Below are 17,722 nucleotides of genomic sequence, written 5' to 3'. Positions count from 1 at the left end.
CATGTTTACTTAACTTTTTTGTTTCGAATGATCATTCCTCTCATATCCCTGTATATTGATCTTCACTTCTGGAACACCCTGTATAATGTCATGTGTGTTAAAACTAATAATTGATTGTATACAACACCTGACATAAATGAAGCATTGTACTACATGAAAATAGTCACCCAGTTTATAGGATTCTGCAAACATTTTACTGGCGTATTTAGCTGTACTTCAGTTAGTGAGTTACTAAGTTATTGGAAACATGACCTTAGCGTTCAGTAGATCAGAAACTGTGTTAAGCATGCTGCGTTACTGTACGGTGATGAGAGTTGCGTTTAAACTTCGACGATAGCCATTACACGAGGGGAAAAACGTGCTCAAAATGAATAACTCTACTGTATTTCACACTTCCAAAAATAAGTTACATCGATATTTATTAAAACACTGATCTGTTTGTTGAATGAAAGGAGGAACAACAGTTCGTCTGCGAAGAAGATTGGTAAAAAAAAAAAAATCTTGAACGATATATGGGAGAAATCTGAATCGCATGAAGATGCTATATGAGTTCTCGTGCCATTTTTTTAACCTACATGAGAATATCACAGTAACATTTCACACCGAGTCGAGACACGTGCAGATTTCAGTATCCGGTTTCCATTGAGAGATATTGGGGCATCAAGTAGAGCCGCTGTCACTGGACGAACCGGTACGAACGCAATGGTATCGTGTAACGGAAAATACCCCCTGCAGCGGATATCGCAGTGACGTGTACAGTGCGAATGTATATGAAACACTCGTTTCCCGAGAGCGTTTGGGTAAGCGTTGCGTGCATTCAAAGACAATCTTAGGACTGCTTTCGCGCAAATGAGCTTTGGAGACGCCGGAAAGTTTGCTCGTATATAAACGGCGTGGTAGGCACTGCGGCGGAGTATTTGCACCATGGAATCGTTGTTTGTGTGGTGGTGGCCGTTACTGGTGCTGCTGTCTATTCAATACGTCCAGGTAAGTGTATACAGGAGTGGTGTCGTGTGTTTGTTTTGTGGGAACGGAATGTGTGAATTGTACTCTGCATGTAATGTGACCATTTCCGATCCCTGTTATACTTAAAAGTTTGTTTTTCTTCAGTAATGTTCAGTGTTCTGCAGTTCTTTGAGATGAAGTAAAACGTGGCCATTTCACGAGTAAATATTGTAACTCGGCTCTCCAAAGTGTTTGTTGAAGCCGTACAAAAGTAACGTTTCCCTTTGTGGAAGGCAGTGAATAGGAAGATCGGTAGCAGAAGTAGTTACTTATTTATTCGATCTTAGACCATTCCGTTAGATGTATTATAGGAATAATACCGTTACATATACAAAACCTAAACAACGTAGGAAAGGGTTAGGCGATGATACGTTAGGAAGTTGGCCATGGTCTAATCGATGGAACCATTCCAGCGTTCATCTTATCAACTTAGGGAATTAAGTTTCCCTAGTTCCGATACAATAAAAATCTTCACATTTTGCTTACCTGTGTCTCCTTATAACTATAAATTTCAGTTCAATGTATGAATAAATATAACGTTGAACGCGTGAAGAAATAGTTAAATGTACGGGTCCCTTCATACTGACTGTACTTGGTGCCGATTGTTGTCTGGCGTTCAAAATTGTCTTAATTGCAGCCGCCCTCGATATCATTTGTTCTGAGGATGAAGTTTCTTCCATTGAAATTAGGATGGACAATGCATCGGCTTTTTATTGTAAAACTGTGTAAGCAACAGGAAAACCTTAAGTTTCAGATGTGAAAATTTCTTCCTTAATATCGTAACAAAGAAAATCACGGATTTCTGATGCGAAGTAATGAGACTGAACACTAAATCAAACAGGGCTCGAGAAACGTGTTGGCCCAGCGGTTGCAAGTGCGTCATACTCAGCGGACCGTAAGGCGGGGAGAGTCCAGACGTTGCCGTTATGCGAGAACTAAAATTAATACTTCGTCTGAGAACTGAAATATGAGTGTACCTGATGTTAAGGCAGAAAGTGGTTCTACGTTAAACTGAACGACGTAGTGGAAAATGTTCTAACTCTAGTCTAAATTGTGCAACGGCTTTCACTCATAACTAACACTGTAAATACGAACTCGGCAAGCAGCCACATTGAGAAAACTGTCTTCTGTTTTCATTACATCCATGGATGAAATGCGGCAACACTACTGTAAAACTTTGCCTCTAAGGCAGCATATCTTCACGGTCCCGCCGGGAAAACATTCGTAGATTAGTGTTTGAAAATCCGTTCTTGTTGTAAGTTTTCGTATCCATCGTGGGACTCTGTTTCTGCCCCTGCGGACGTAGTACCCGTGCTTAAACTTACCGTGGATGAAACAAGTAGTGTACTCGATTTAATCTAATAAGACCACTGTTTATTTAGCCGATATTTTAGTGCAAACCTTAGAAGTAGGCTGTATTACAAGCAATTTCTTCGACGAGCTTTGGCTTGTTGGTATAATTAAAGTTAATGGAAGCACTTCCTTTACACGGTCACTAAAATTGACCGTTCAAATTCATATCCACCCGCATTGATACATAAAAGGCTCGTAACTAACTCAAAACTGTGACTTGGTAATAATCAAATCAAACGATTCTACACTCACAAGGGGAAGGCCCACATTTGACATGCCGCTTCACTACAATCTAAAGGCACGAAGGTATTTTTGAGAAAACCAATCCTAAATTGATGACGCGCAATCGATTCAGTCGAAGAGATCTTTAAGTAACTGGACGTTCATCATGTATGGTATCAGCAAACGCATATTTTCCAGAAAATCGATGGAAGTAACTTTCTACCGCTTTTTGTGTGGACATAAAGTAACCGCAGTTAAAAGAGCGTCTGTAATAGCGACCAATGCATCTGGCTGGGGAGCACAGAAACTGGATTTCTCAGATGCGTTCTGTATTTTTCATTCTTTTTCCGCGTTGAAAGCAGTAGAAATAAGACAGGCATAAGGTAGGCAAATTACGCAAGACTTGGATTGGTAAGGAATTAAAATATTGTCTCATTATAGGGAAAAAAGAGTCGAATAAGATAGTTACGAAGACTATCATTTTACGCACGTAAGGAAGAGAAACGAACCCTTGTCGCAATTTGTAGTACACATAAAATAACGCACATTGCGCAATATTCAATCACATCGTCTGGAAAACTGTTGCTTAACATTTTCCTGTGCATATAAGAAACTAATTAAATTCGTCCTCGGAATATAATGGTCAATCGTTTAACCATCAGTATAGTTCAATGTTCACGACACTTGCTTCGTACGCCTGAAATTTTAAACTTAAGTTTAAAATACGTATCGTGAACGTTAGAAAAATCATAAGTTACTGATAAAAAGTTATATCTGATACGGGATTTCAGCGGTGGACAAGCTAATAACGTCATATATAACAGCATGTTTATATATGGTCAACCGACTTGAGCAGAAAAAGTAATACCGCCAAACTGGATGCCTGTGTGCCTGCCAGGTGATGCTTATTTCTATCTCAAAGTTAAAAACTTTATTTCGAAGCTACAAGATTGAAATTTGCTTCTGGAAACCAAGTGGAAATTGCACAATTGCACAACTGCGCGGATGCATTCTTTCACAGCATAATTGATTAAAAAAAACTTCCAGCATAACTTGGTGCCGCGAATATATTTGCTTCGAATGTTCTGAGACCGATTTGTTCGAGGGAAAATGGACATGAAACAATGAGAAAATCATTGTAAAGCGATCAGAATTAAATTTTTATTTATTTGCTAATCAAAATTATTTGAGAAATTTGCCTATTGTTTTATATTTACTTACCTTATTGACTGTCCTATTCCTACCAGTTTCGAAAGTGGAAAAAAATGAAATGCGTAATCCTTTCGGGAATCACAGGTTCTCTGATGTCCAGCCAGACGCTTTCATTTTGTTGCCGGTACGCCAGGGGCGGCTTCGCTTAGCAGCGTTTACCTTACGGGTAAATAAGCGGCAGTTGTAAAATTACTTTCCTCGTTTTGTATGTAGTCTGCAGATTTCATATTCATGAAGAATGCTCAATTTTAAATTCGATAGACTCCGCCAATGTTAAGTTCATCGTGCATCATCAGCTTTATTGGTGACTTTCTCGAAAACGGTTTTGCGCCAAAATATCTTAAATTTTCGGTTGAACACAAGCGACCTACCAAATGAGCTGACTCGGTTAATCGTGTCTGGGGCGCTAACGTTAAGTTTCGTGAACAGCGTTGTGCCGCCTGCGGAATGCATTACGGTACTGAAATCCAGTCAGGGATACACAAGAACAATAGCGACATTTGATTTGTTGAGCGTGAAGAAGGGAGGAAAAGAGGGGAATGTAGGAAATTGTTGCACAGTTTACAGATGTCGACTTACCTTTTCACTTCAAAACTAAAGAAGAATATCGATCTCTTCCTTTCGCATGGCGCCGGTAGCTCTAGATTATCTGAGCGAAGTATCCTAGCGTTTGTTTAATGTCTGGATCACATCTTCGGCCGTTCGGTTTATATCGGGCAGTAGGTTCTGATTATGCACATAATTGTCTGCAGAGAAAATGAGACCCGGAATACATAACAAAATAACAATGACGTTAGACGAAACGGCGCATACATCGTATAAAGCATAACAAAAATTATTAAAACCAAAAACTCGGTGGACTTCAATGAAGAATGCCACTAGTTTTATTTGCCTGTAAACCATATTTTTGCAGTAGATGCGTCATGTTCATATCTCTTGTACTGTTACACTAGGAGAAAAATGCACAATGAACTGCAGGAAAGCCGACATTCTGGTGACAAGAAAACATTATAGGAAATCCCATCCCGTCACTTGATCTGGGATTCTCTCCCGTCACCCAACAAAATGAATATCAGCAACAGTACAGTTAACTCTTCACTGGCACATTTTAGTACTCTTTCACTACAACAAATACGCGTTAAGTTGCAAAACCAGTGAAGCTTCAGGCTTCTGTCAAGTTTTGACCGAAGTAAACATTAATGAAGGCTTTCTCATGTGTGAACTTGCGTCATAGTGGGAGGAAACTGGTAGTCGCAGTAGCACTCACATAAAAAAGCCAAATTAAATCCAAGATGTTGTCAGTAAATTCTAACTTTAGGATATTTTATGGAAAGCCCAATATACATAGTGGGTGATCTTCAGATATATTTCATATAGGTTTACATTATTGTAAACACACTTGAAGCTGTTTATTATTTTAATAAAGTTGAAACATGTAGTAGAAGTAGAAGTAGAAAATTTAAATCTTTCAGAAGGATGCTCATTTTATAGCAGTAAAATTTCGTAATTTCCAGTTGTATATTTTACGTAAAAAATATTAAACATGCTAATAGTTTGATTCACACCTGACAAAAGAATGCCATAAGGAAACATGATTTATGGAAATGCGAATTTTAATGTGATCGTGTTACAGTATTAACAAAAATGGATGGAAAGAAAGCTCAACGACACACACACACACACACACACACACACACACACACACACACACACACACACACACACACAAACCATAATTTGTGCATAAATTGCAAGCATTAAAAGTAGGTAGGCTAATTGGTGTTTTATAAATTTTTACCAATCCTCCTTATCTCTGGGTGCACAAGACTCACAGCTTAGCCCATTCTTGTTTATGGATCTGTGTCATCAGATTCTGAATCTGAGCAGTTTCCTTAATTCTTCTTTCGTTAGTAATTTTTCTTGTGTAAGGGTGCAGCTCAAGCCTTCTAATTTATCACTGGCAGCTTTGTAAGCTGCCTCATAAAACAGATCAAAGTATGTAATCAGTACTGAGCATCTGAGAGAAATGACTGCTGTGTAAGATACTTGCGAAAGTTTAAAACAGTACTGAACGCAAATTTAGCAATTTTTCTGTATTTCATTAAGTGATGGCTAATGGACATCATATACATGGAACTGGAGAGCAAATAAATTCACATGTCCCATCCTTAATTTCAGTACACTTAATTCTTACTGCAAACTTCAACATTTTTGAGTCACCAGTCTTCTGACTGGTATGATAAGGCCAGCCACATATTGCTGTCCTGTGCAAACCACCTCAGAGTAATTGTTACAGCCTAGGTCCTTTATTACTTGATGGATGTGTTCGTCAGTCTTCCTTTACAATTAACCTGTAAAACTCCCTCTAGTACCAAGGAGGTTATTCCCTGGTGCCTTAACACATCCTATCATTCTCTTCCTTCTTGTCAGTGTTCTCCATGTAGTCCTTTCCTCGCCAACTCTGGTGAACCCCATTTTTTCTATCTTAAGGATCAAACTTTCAATATTTGTCGGTAGCAACATATCAAAAATGCTCAGATTCTCTTCTGTTCCAGTTTTCCTACAGTCCATGTTTCACTGCCATGTAATGCTATGCTCCTAACACACATTCTCCCAAGTTTCTACCAAAAATTTATGCCTATATTTGATACCAACAGACTTCTTGGCAAGGAATGCCCTTTTTGTCAGTGCTAGTCAGCTTCTTGTGTCATTCTTGCTCCATACATCATGGGTTACTTTGCTGCCTACGTAACAGAATTTTTGAACTTACTCTACTTCATGATCACTACTTCTTATGTCAAGTTTCTCTCTGACCTCATTTCTGCTAATTATCATTACGTATATCTTCCTTAAATCTACTCTCTATCCATACTTTGTGCTCCTTACTCTATTTCTTTTCAACACATCATAAAGTTCTTATCACCTTTCACTGATCATAGCAATGTCATCAGTGAATGTTATTAGTGATACCCTTCCACCTTGAATTTTAACCCCACTCTTGAACCTTTGTTTTATTTCAATCACTGACTCTTCGCTGTGTAACTGAACAGTAGCAGTGAAAGATTAAATCCCTGTGTTACACTCTTTAATCTTGTTCTTGCTCTTCCATTCTTATTGGTCTCATTGTTGTACACATTGCTTATTACCCAGCTTCCCCTATAGCTTACCCAGATTTTTCTCAGAATTTGTTAAATCCTACAGCAAATCCTATGAATGCATCAAGATTCTTTCCTCGCTCTTGCTTCCATTGTTAGCTGAAAAGTTAAAACAGCCTCTTGGGTGCCTTTACCCTTCCTACAGCCAAACAGATCATCTCACAAAGAGTAAATTTTCTTTTCCGTTCTTCTGTTATTCTTCTGAGCAACGTCAATGCATGAGCTGTTATGCTGATCGTGCAAGAAGTCTCACTCTTATCTTGCCTTGCTGTCATTGGAATTAGGTGGATGAAATTTTTCCAAAAATCTGATGGTGTTGCAGCTCGTAGGTTCATAATGCCAACTGCAGTTGTCATTTTGTTACTGCTTTCCCAAGAATTTTGAGATTCTGATGGAATGTTACATATTGCTCCCGCCATATTTCATTTTAAGTCGTCCAAAGCTCTAATACTGCATCCTGTTTCAATACACACTATCTGCTCTTTCCTCTGCATTTAACAGCGGAATTCCCATTTCCCTCCTGATGTTACTGCCCTTGGTTTTAATTTTTCAGAGGATTATTTTGACTCTTCTGCATGCTGAGTCGTCCTGACAATCATTTCTTTTTGGTTTTATTTTCATGCAGTCATTTCACTTAAAATTCACAGCACATTCTATTTATTTCATTCATAAGTAACTTAAATTTCTATATTCCTGAATTTCCTTGAACATTTTTTGTAAATCTTTCATCAATTATCTGAAGTATTTCTTCTGTTAGCCATGGCTTCTTCAGTTACATTCCTTCTACCCATGTTTTTCTTTCAAACTTCTGTGGCTGCCCTGTTTAAGAGGTGCCCATTCCTCTTAAACCGAACTACTTAATTAGCTATTCATTATCGCAGTGTCTATAGCCTCGGTGAACTCGGTCTACATCTTCATTCCTTAGTACTTCCATATCTCACTTCTTTGCCCATTGATTCTTCCTGAATAGTATGAGACTTAACCCTACTCTTCATCACTAATAAATTTTAATATAAATCTTTATCTGCTCCTGGCTAGCCTTACAATCCAGTATCTGATTTCAGAATCTCTGCCTGACCACAATTTAATCTAACTGAAATCTTCCCATATGTCTTGGCTGTTACCCAGTATACCAACTCATCTTGTGATTCTTGAACAGATTATTCACTAGTACTAACTGATATTTACCATGTAACTCAATATTTGCCCATAATCCCGTCTTCTATCATCTCCCTTACACTGCATTCGAATCTTCTATGGCTATTAGTTTTCATCTCTTCACACATTGAACTATTCATTCAGTATCGTAGTTTGCTTTGTCTCTTGATCATCTGCTTCTGATGTTGGAGTGTGTCAACGATTTTTATGAGTATTTGTTCGCTGTAGATTGTGATGAGCACGACCCTATCACTCTACTGTTAACAGTAACTCCCTTTCTACCCTACCTTCCTATTCTATCCCCATTGCATCATTTTCTGCTGCTATTACCATATACTAGGACAACCAGAAATCCTTGCTTTCCATTCCATTTCACTTCACTGTCCCATGCTCTACATCTAGATTGACTCTTAGCATTTCCCTTCAGATTTTGTAGCTTTTCTTCCACAGTCTACATTTACACCTATGTACATACTCAACAAGCCACTGTAAAGCATGTGGTGGAGGGTAAATTCTCACCACTAGTTTCCTTTCCTACTCTACTTGCAGTTACGGAGGGAAAAGTTACTTTCTGTATTCCTTAGTATGAATGTTAATTTCTGGTACCATATCTTTGTGGCTATTATGTGAGATGTATCTTGGTGGCAATACCAGTTCTGCAGTCAGCTTCAAATCTTTCTCTAAATTTTTTCAGTAGTGTTCTTCAAAAAGAATACCTCCTTCCCTCCTGGGATCACCATTCGAATTTCCGAAGCACCTTGGTAACACTTGCTTGTTGTTTGGACTTACTGGTAACAAATCTGGCAGTCCACCTCTGAACTGCTTTGATGTCTTCCATTAATCTAAACTGATGTGGATTCCAAACACTCCAGATGTACTCAAGAATGTGCTACACTAGTAATCTGTATACAATCTGCTACACTGATAAATCACTTTTTAAAAAATTCTCCAACTAAACGGAAGTCAACCATCCCCCCTATGCAACAATCCTCACATACTTAGCCCCCCCCCCCCCCCCCCCCCATGTGGCTCGCCACTCTTAAACGGGTTTGTGCTTGGCTACCACAGGGCCCCAGCATTTGCAGCATTTTTTCCCATCTGTACTGAAAGTCTATCCTCTGGCTTTTATTTTCCCCTCCTTTGGGGAACGTGTCTGGGGTATTACTGGAAATGTTCCGCATTCTATCGCTGACATGCGAAGTCTCACCTTTGTTTTTTGCTTCCTTTACCTTTGTTTCCCTTCTCCTGTTGTTCCTCCACTTCAGTATTTAAGTATCCTGTTTTTCTCCTTCCTCCCTGTGTGCTCCTGAAGGCCGCCCCACATGTCTAACGTGTAACAGGTGACTGGGTAACACGTAATTCCCAGCCCTGGGTCCACAGGCAGGGTTCACATATACCCCTGGTACAAGCCAGGCCCAGGGAGGGGTAATTGCCTGAACTGTAGCCTTCCCAAATTGCCGATTGGTCTAGAGGTGTGACCTGAGGTGTGAACAATCACCTAAGGCGGGTGCACCCCCTTGTGAAGGGGGCTCCCAGTTGCAAGGAGCACACTGAGACCCACTGGCAATTATGGGGAAATTCCCACGTGATTGGTCAATCATCTTCCCACTGTCTACAAAATGTAAACGTAATGAGGCTAATGATTCAAAGGCACTTCCCGCTGCACCAGTGTCTCGTGTACTTTCATTATTCGGAAAGGTGTTGATGCAATTGCTGGCCCTGTGAAATTCTGCTCTCGTCCACAAGTGGCACTTTGCTTTTGGAGACTGCTTCTTACCCTCGGGCACAATTACTGTTCACTGACTCGCTTCTCCACGGTTAACCTGTTTGTGTCGAGGCCCATAGAACTTTGAATTCTTCCCTTCATCTACATATACATGGTTACTCTGCAATTCACACTTAAGTGCCTGGCAGAGGGTTCATCGTACCATTTTCATCCTGCTTTTCTACCATTCCACTCTTCAATGGCGCGTGAGGAAAAAGGAACATAAATTTTTCTGTTCGAGATCTGATTTCTTATTTTATAATGATAATGACTTATCCCTAAGTAGGTGGATGCCAACAATTTTCTTTTTTTTTTTTGCACCCTTTCGATGTCCTCCGTCAATCCCACCTGGTAAGGATCCCACACCGCGCAGCAATATTCTAACAGAGGACGAACGAGTGTAGTGTAAGCTGTCTCTTTAGTGGACTTGTTGCATCTTCTAAGTGTCCTGCCAGTGAAACGCAACCTTTGGCTCGCCTTCCCGACAATATTATTTATGTGGTCTTTCGAACTGAAGTTGTTCGTAATTTTAACACCCAGGTACTTAGTTGAATTGACAGCCTTGAGAATTGTACTATTTATCGAATAATCGAATTCCAACGGATTTCTTTTGGAACTCATGTGGATCACCTCACACTTCTCGTTATTTTGCGTCAACTGCCACCTGCCACACCATACAGCAATCTTTTCTAAATCACTTTGCAACTGATACTGGTCTTCGGATGACCTTACTAGACGGCAAATTACAGCATCATCTGCGAACAACCTAAGAGAACTGCTCAGATTGTCACCCAGGTCATTTATATAGATCAGGAACAGCAGAGGTCCCAGGACGCTTCCCTGGGAACACCTGATTTCACTTCAGTTTTACTCGATGATTTGCCGTCTATTACTACGAACTGCGACCTTCCTGACAAGAAATCACGAATCCAGTCACACAACTGAGACGATACTCCACAGGCCTGCAGCTTGATTAGAAGTCGCTTGTGAGGAACAGTGTCAAAAGCTTTCCGGAAATCCAGAAATACGGAATCGTCCTGAGATCCCCTGTCGATAGCGGCCATTACTTCGTGCGAATAAAGAGCTAGCTGCGTTGCACAAAAACGATGTTTTCTGAAACCATGCTGATTACGTATCAATAGATCGTTCCCTTCGAGGTGATTCATAATGTTTGAATACAGTATATGCTCCAAAACCCTACTGCAAACCGACGTCAATGATATAGGTCTGTAGTTAGATGGATTACTCCTACTACCCTTCTTAAACACTGGTGCGGCCTGTGCAATTTTCCAATCTGTAGGTACAGATCTATCGGTGAGCGAGCGGTTGTATATGATTGCTAAGTAGGGAGCTATTGTATCAGCGTAATCTGAAAGGAACCTAATCAGGTATACAATCTGGACCTGAAGACTTGCCCGTATCAAGCAATTTGAGTTGCTTCGCAACCCCTGAGGTATCTACTTCTAAGAAACTCGTGCTAGCGGCTGTTCGTGTTTCAAATTCTGGAATATTCCATTCGTCTTCCCTGGTGACGGAATTTCGGAAAACTGCGTTCAATAACTCTGCTATAGCGGCACAGTCGTCGGTAACAGTACCATCGACACTGCGCAGCGAAGGTATTGACTGCATCTTGCCGCTTGTGTACTTTACATACGACCAGAATTTCTTCGGATTTTCTACCAAATTTCGAGACAATGTTTCGTTGTGGAACCTAATAAAGGCATCTCGCATTGAAGTCCGTGCCAAATTTGGCGTGTGTGTAAATTTTATCAAATCTTTGGGATTTCGCGTTCTTCTGAACTTTGCATGCTTTTTCCGTTGGCTCTGCAACAGCATTAGGACTAGTATTGTGTACCATGGGGGATCAGTTCCATCTCTTACCAATTTGAGGTATGAATCTCTCCATTGCTCTTCCTACTATGTCTTTGAATTTGAGCCACATATCGTCTACATGTGCATAGTCAGTTCGGAAGGAATGGAGATTCTCTTAGGAAGGCTTCTAGTGACACTTTATCCGCTTTCTTAAATAAAATTATTTTGTGTTTGTTTCTGGTGGATTTGGAAGAAACGGTATTGAGCCTAGCTACGACCTTGATTACTAATCCCTGTATCAGTCATGATGCTCTCTATTAGCTCTGGATTGTTTGTGGCTAAGAGGTCAAGTGTGTTTTCGCAACCATTTACAATTCGCGTGGTTTCATGGACTAACTGCTCGAAATAATTTTCGGAGAAAGCATTTAGGACAATCTCGGAAGTATTTTTGCCAACATATTGAGGGAAGGTTGAAGTCCCCACCAACTATAACCGTAGGAGTGGGGTATTTATTTGTTAAGAGACTCAAATTTTCTCTGAACTGTTTAGCAACTATACCATCGGAGTCTGGGGGTCGGTAGGAGCAGCCAATTATTAACTTAGTTCAGCTGTTAAGCATAACCTCCACCCTTACCAATTCACACGGAGTATCTACTTCGACTTCACTAAAAGATAAACCACTACTGACAGACAAAAACACTCCACCACCAAATCTGCCTAATCTCCCCCCTGCGGGTCCGGGGATTAGAATAGGCCCGAGGTATTCCTGCCTGTCGTAAGAGGCGACTAAAAGGAGACCATCCCCCTCACGGGGGTAGTTAGCGCCTGCGTCCGGAGACGGACGGTTTCCCGACCTATAATCGTGGTCTTTTTGGTTTTTCACTTCTCGTTTCTTCATTCCTTTTGTTGGTTCCTTTCTTTGCTCTTCTCCACTTCACTGTCTTCCTTACTCTTTCCCTTGACTTCTCCTTGCCTTCTCATTGCCTTTTTCTCCTTGCCTTCTCATTGCCTTTTTCTCCTTGCCTTCTCATTGCCTTTTTCTCCTTGCCTTCTCATTGCCTTTTTCTCCTTGCCTTCTCATTGCCTTCTTCTCCTTGCCTTCTCCTTGCCTCCTTCTCCTTGCTTTCTCATTGCCTTCTTCTCCTTGCCTTCTCTGGTCTCCGCCTCGGCGTTTGAGACAGTCTGTCCTCTTTCTCCCTCTCTCTTCTTTTTCCTCTTCTTCCTTCCTCCCTGTGCGTGTCTGAAGGCCGACCCACGCGTTCGCACGCGTAGCCGGTGACGGGGTAACGCGTAAGTCCCCGCCCTGGGTAGACATGTAAGGCACGCGCGTACCCCCTGGTAAAGGCCAGGCCCGGGGAGGGGTGATTGCCTGAGCTGATACCTTCTGACCATGCCGATTGGTCCCTCCGTCTGTTTCTCGGGAGGTGTGACCTGAGGTGTAAACATTCACCTAAGGCGGGAGTGCCCTCTGAGAGGGTCCCCACAAGGAAGGAGCGCGCCATCGGAGACGCTGGCAATCATGGGGGATTCCTCCGCAATGGATTCTACTCCATCGCTTTCGACTTCGACCCACAAACGGAAACGTGACCAGCCAACAGTGACAAAAATACTACCGCCTGCCCCACAGTTCCTCGTCGTTTCTCGATCTGAGGAAGGAAAGGATTTTTCCTCTGTCAACCCTTTCGTTATCCAGAAGGGCGTCGATGCCATAGCTGGATCTGTCAAATCTTGTACCAGATTGCGTAACGGTACCCTATTACTCGAAACTGAGAGCGCCTTTCAGGCACAAAAACTGCTTCGGGCCACACTCCTTTACACATTCCCTGTCCGGGTGGAGGCTCACCGAACTTTGAATTCGTCTCGTGGTGTGGTCTATACTAGATCCCTCGACGGCTTGACTGACGAGGAGATTCAATCTTTCCTCGCTGAGCAGGGCGTGACGGCTGTCCATAGGGTCATGAAAAAGGTCAACAATGACCTTGTACCGACCCGGACACTTTTCTTAACCTTCGATAGTGTTCAGCTGCCATCGCGCATCAAGGCGGGCTACGAGGTCATTTCAGTTCGCCCCTATGTCCCGACACCTACGCGCTGCTACCAGTGTCAGCGTTTCAATCACACTCGACAGTCTTGTTCCAATGCGGCTAAATGTGTCACTTGTGGCAGGGATGCCCATGAGGGTGACTGTCCACCTCCGTCTCCTCGTTGTGTGAACTGTCAGGGTGACCATGTCGCATCCTCCCGCGACTGTCCTGTCTATAAGGAAGAACGCTGTATCCAGGAAATTCGAGTCAAAGAGAAAGTGTCCACCTCGGCTGCTCGCAAGCTATTGGCTAGTAGGAAGCCCACGCTGCTCCCAGCGGGGAAATACAGCACTGTCCTCGCCTCTCCTCGGACTACCCGGGAGGTAGCAACCCAGACATGCGATCTGACCTTCAGCACCCCCCCTGCGGGTCCGGGGATTAGAATAGGCCCGAGGTATTCCTGCCTGTCGTAAGAGGCGACTAAAAGGAATCCATCCCCCTCAAGGGGGTAGTTAGCGCCTGCGTCCGGAGACGGACGGTTTCACGACCTATAATCGTGGTCTTTTTGGTTTTTCCTTCTCGTTTCTTCCTTCCTTTTGTTGGTTCCTTTCTTTGCTCTTCTCCACTTCACTGTCTTCCTTACTTTTTCCCTTGACTTCTCCTTGCCTTCTCCTTGCCTTCTTCTCCTTGCCTTCTCCTTGCCTCCTTGCCTCCTTCTCCTTGCTTTCTCATTGCCTTCTTCTCCTTGCCTTCTCTGGTCTCCGCCTCGGCGTTTGAGACAGTCTGTCCTCTTTCTCCCTCTCTCTTCTTTTTCCTCTCCTTCCTTCCTCCCTGTGCGTGTCTGAAGGCCGACCCACGCGTTCGCACGCGTAGCCGGTGACGGGGTAACACGTAAGTCCCCGCCCTGGGTAGACATGTAAGGCACGCGCGTACCCCCTGGTAAAGGCCAGGCCCGGGGAGGGGTGATTGCCTGAGCTGATACCTTCTGACCATGCCGATTGGTCCCTCCGTCTGTTTCTCGGGAGGTGTGACCTGAGGTGTAAACATTCACCTAAGGCGGGAGTGCCCTCTGAGAGGGTCCCCACAAGGAAGGAGCGCGCCATCGGAGACGCTGGCAATCATGGGGGATTCCTCCGCAATGGATTCTACTCCATCGCTTTCGACTTCGACCCACAAACGGAAACGTGACCAGCCAACTGTGACAAAAATACTACCGCCTGCCCCACAGTTCCTCGTAGTTTCTCGATCTGAGGACGGAAAGGATTTTTCCTCTGTCAACCCTTTCGTTATCCAGAAGGGCGTAGATGCCATAGCCGGATCTGTCAAATCTTGTACCAGGTTGCGTAACGGTACCTTATTACTAGAAACTGAGAGCGCCTTTCAGGCACAAAAACTGCTTCGGGCCACACTCCTGTACACATTCCCTGTCCGGGTGGAGGCTCACCGAACTTTGAATTCGTCTCGTGGTGTGGTCTACACTAGATCCCTCGACGGTTTGACTGACGAGGAGATTCAATCTTTCCTCGCTGAGCAGGGCGTGACGGCTGTCCATCGGGTCATGAAAAAGGTCAACAATGACCTTGTACCGACCCGGACACTTTTCTTAACCTTCGATAGTGTTAAGCTGCCATCGCGCATCAAGGCGGGCTACGAGGTTATTTCTGTTCGCCCCTATGTCCCGACACCTACGCGCTGCTACCAGTGTCAGCGTTTCAATCACACTCGACAGTCTTGTTCCAATGCGGCTAAATGTGTCACTTGTGGCAGGGATGCCCATGAGGGTGACTGTCCACCTCCGTCTCCTCGTTGTGTGAACTGTCAGGGTGACCATGCCGCATCCTCCCGCGACTGTCCTGTCTATAAGGAAGAACGCTGTATCCAGGAAATTCGAGTCAAAGAGAAAGTGTCCACCTCGGCTGCTCGCAAGCTATTAGCTAGTAGGAAGCCCACGCTGCTCCCAGCGGGGAAATACAGCACCGTCCTCGCCTCTCCTCGGACTACCCGGGAGGTAGCAACCCAGACATGCGATCTGACCTTCAGCACCACGGTCGTCCGTTCGGCCAGTGCTAAGATCGCGCGGTCGACGTCTCCTCTTCGTCCCATCACCCCACAGACACCAGCCCCTTCATCAGCTTCTGCTAAGACGAAGACCCAGAAGTCAGATGCACGGGCCTTCAAGAAGGAACCGTCCCGTGCAGACTTCCTACGTACCTCGACCTCCCAGCCTTCGTCCGGTACTTCCACCAAACGACCATCCAAGAAGGCTAATAGGAAGCACAGTTCTCCTTCTCCGCCACGGCGCATTTCTTCTCCTGCGCCACCCAGCGGTTGCCGCCCCAGGCCGTCATCCCTTTCGCCTGGCCGCACCGCTGGTAGCCGAACATCTGGCCGTTCACCGGCGGAGGAAGCTCCCCCTCCCGGCCATCTTCCCAAGATGGCCGATGAACCTATAGAACCAATGGACGATGACTGTCCGCCTACTGATAGCGGCGGCAGTGCTCGCTCGAAGCCAGGCCCTCAGCGGCCTTCGAGGTGACCCCTTCTCTCATCTTCCTTTTCTTCCGATGGCACTTATTAACTGGAATATTCGCAGCGTTCGCTCCAACCGAGAGGACTTGAAGTTGCTGCTCCGCTCGCATCGTCCGCTCGTCGTAGCCCTCCAGGAAACGAAGCTACGCCCATGCGATCAAATTGCCTTGGCACACTACACCTCTGTGCGTTTTGACCTACCCCCTGTGGTAGGTATCCCAGCTCATGGAGGGGTTATGTTGCTGGTCCGGGACGATATTTACTACGATCCCATCACGTTGCACACCGGCCTGCAGGCAGTTGCCATCCGCATTACTCTCCCCTCTTTTACGTTTTCCTTTTGTACCGTTTACGCTCCATCGTCATCTGCCGTTACCAGGGCAGACATGACGCAACTTGTTGCTCAGCTACCTGCACCATTTTTGTTAACTGGTGACTTCAATGCCCACCATCCTCTTTGGGGCTCTCCAGCATCCTGCCCGAGGGGCTCCTTGTTAGCAGACCTTTTCAACCAGCTCAATCTTGTCTGCCTCAATACTGGCGCCCCTACTTTTCTTTCGGACACATCTCATACCTATTCCCATTTAGACCTCTCTATATGTACTCCCCAACTTGCACGCCGGTTTGAGTGGTATGCCCTTGCTGATACATATTCGAGCGACCACTTCCCGTGTATTATCCATCTCCTGCAGCATACTCCCTCTCCGTGCTCCTCTCGTTGGACCATCTCCAAGGCAGACTGGGGGCTCTTCTCTTCCAGGGCGACCTTTCAGGATCAAACCTTCACAAGCTGCGATCGTCAGGTCGCACACCTCACGGAAGTCATTCTCGCTGCTGCTGAATATTCCATCCCTCACCCTACCTCTTCTCCACGTCGCGTACCGGTCCCCTGGTGGACCGCAGCATGTAGGGACGCTATACGTGCTCGTCGACGTGCTTTACGCACCTTTCAACGCCACCCTACAGTGGCGAATTGTATTAATTATAAACGATTACGTGCTCAGTGTCGTCGTATTATTAAAGAAAGCAAGAAAGCCAGCTGGGCTGCTTTCACCAGCACCTTCAACAGTTCTACTCCTTCTTCTGTTGTCTGGGGTAGCCTGCGCCGGCTATCTGGCACTAAGGTCCACTCCCCAATTTCTGGCATGAAGGTCGCGAATGAAGTCCTTGTGGCCCCTGAGGCTGTCTCCAATGCCTTCGGCCGCTTTTTCGCCGAGGTTTCGAGCTCCGCTCATTACCACCCTGCCTTCCTCCCCCGCAAACAGGCCGAGGAGGCTAGGCCACGTGACTTCCGCTCCTCGAATTGTGAAAGTTATAATGCCCCATTCACCATGCGGGAACTCGAAACCGCACTTGGCCGATCACGGTCCTCCGCTCCAGGGCCTGATTCTATTCATATTCAGATGCTGAAGAACCTTTCTCCTGCGGGTAAAGGTTTTCTTCTTCGTACATACAATCGCATCTGGATTGAGGGACATGTTCCCGCA

The 17,722-nt window shown here is 44.4% G+C and overlaps 1 protein-coding gene across 1 annotated transcript in view; it reads left to right on the top strand.

Moving 5' to 3' along the window:
• The first annotated feature begins 889 nt into the window (after positions 1 to 889).
• The window catches only part of LOC126203273 (phenoloxidase 2-like), a 112,008-nt gene continuing 95,175 nt past the window's right edge, over positions 890 to 17,722 (top strand). The window contains exon 1 of the mRNA XM_049937529.1: positions 890 to 987. Within this exon, the coding sequence (XP_049793486.1) occupies positions 925 to 987 (63 nt within the window). The 5' untranslated portion in view covers positions 890 to 924. The remainder of the gene's footprint in view (positions 988 to 17,722) is intronic.

This window comes from Schistocerca nitens, chromosome 9 (genome assembly GCF_023898315.1).
Source record: "Schistocerca nitens isolate TAMUIC-IGC-003100 chromosome 9, iqSchNite1.1, whole genome shotgun sequence".
NCBI classification, from domain to species: Eukaryota; Metazoa; Arthropoda; class Insecta; order Orthoptera; family Acrididae; genus Schistocerca; species Schistocerca nitens.
The sequence above is the reverse complement of the archived record's forward strand: the minus strand, read 5'-3'. Positions and strand labels throughout refer to the sequence as shown.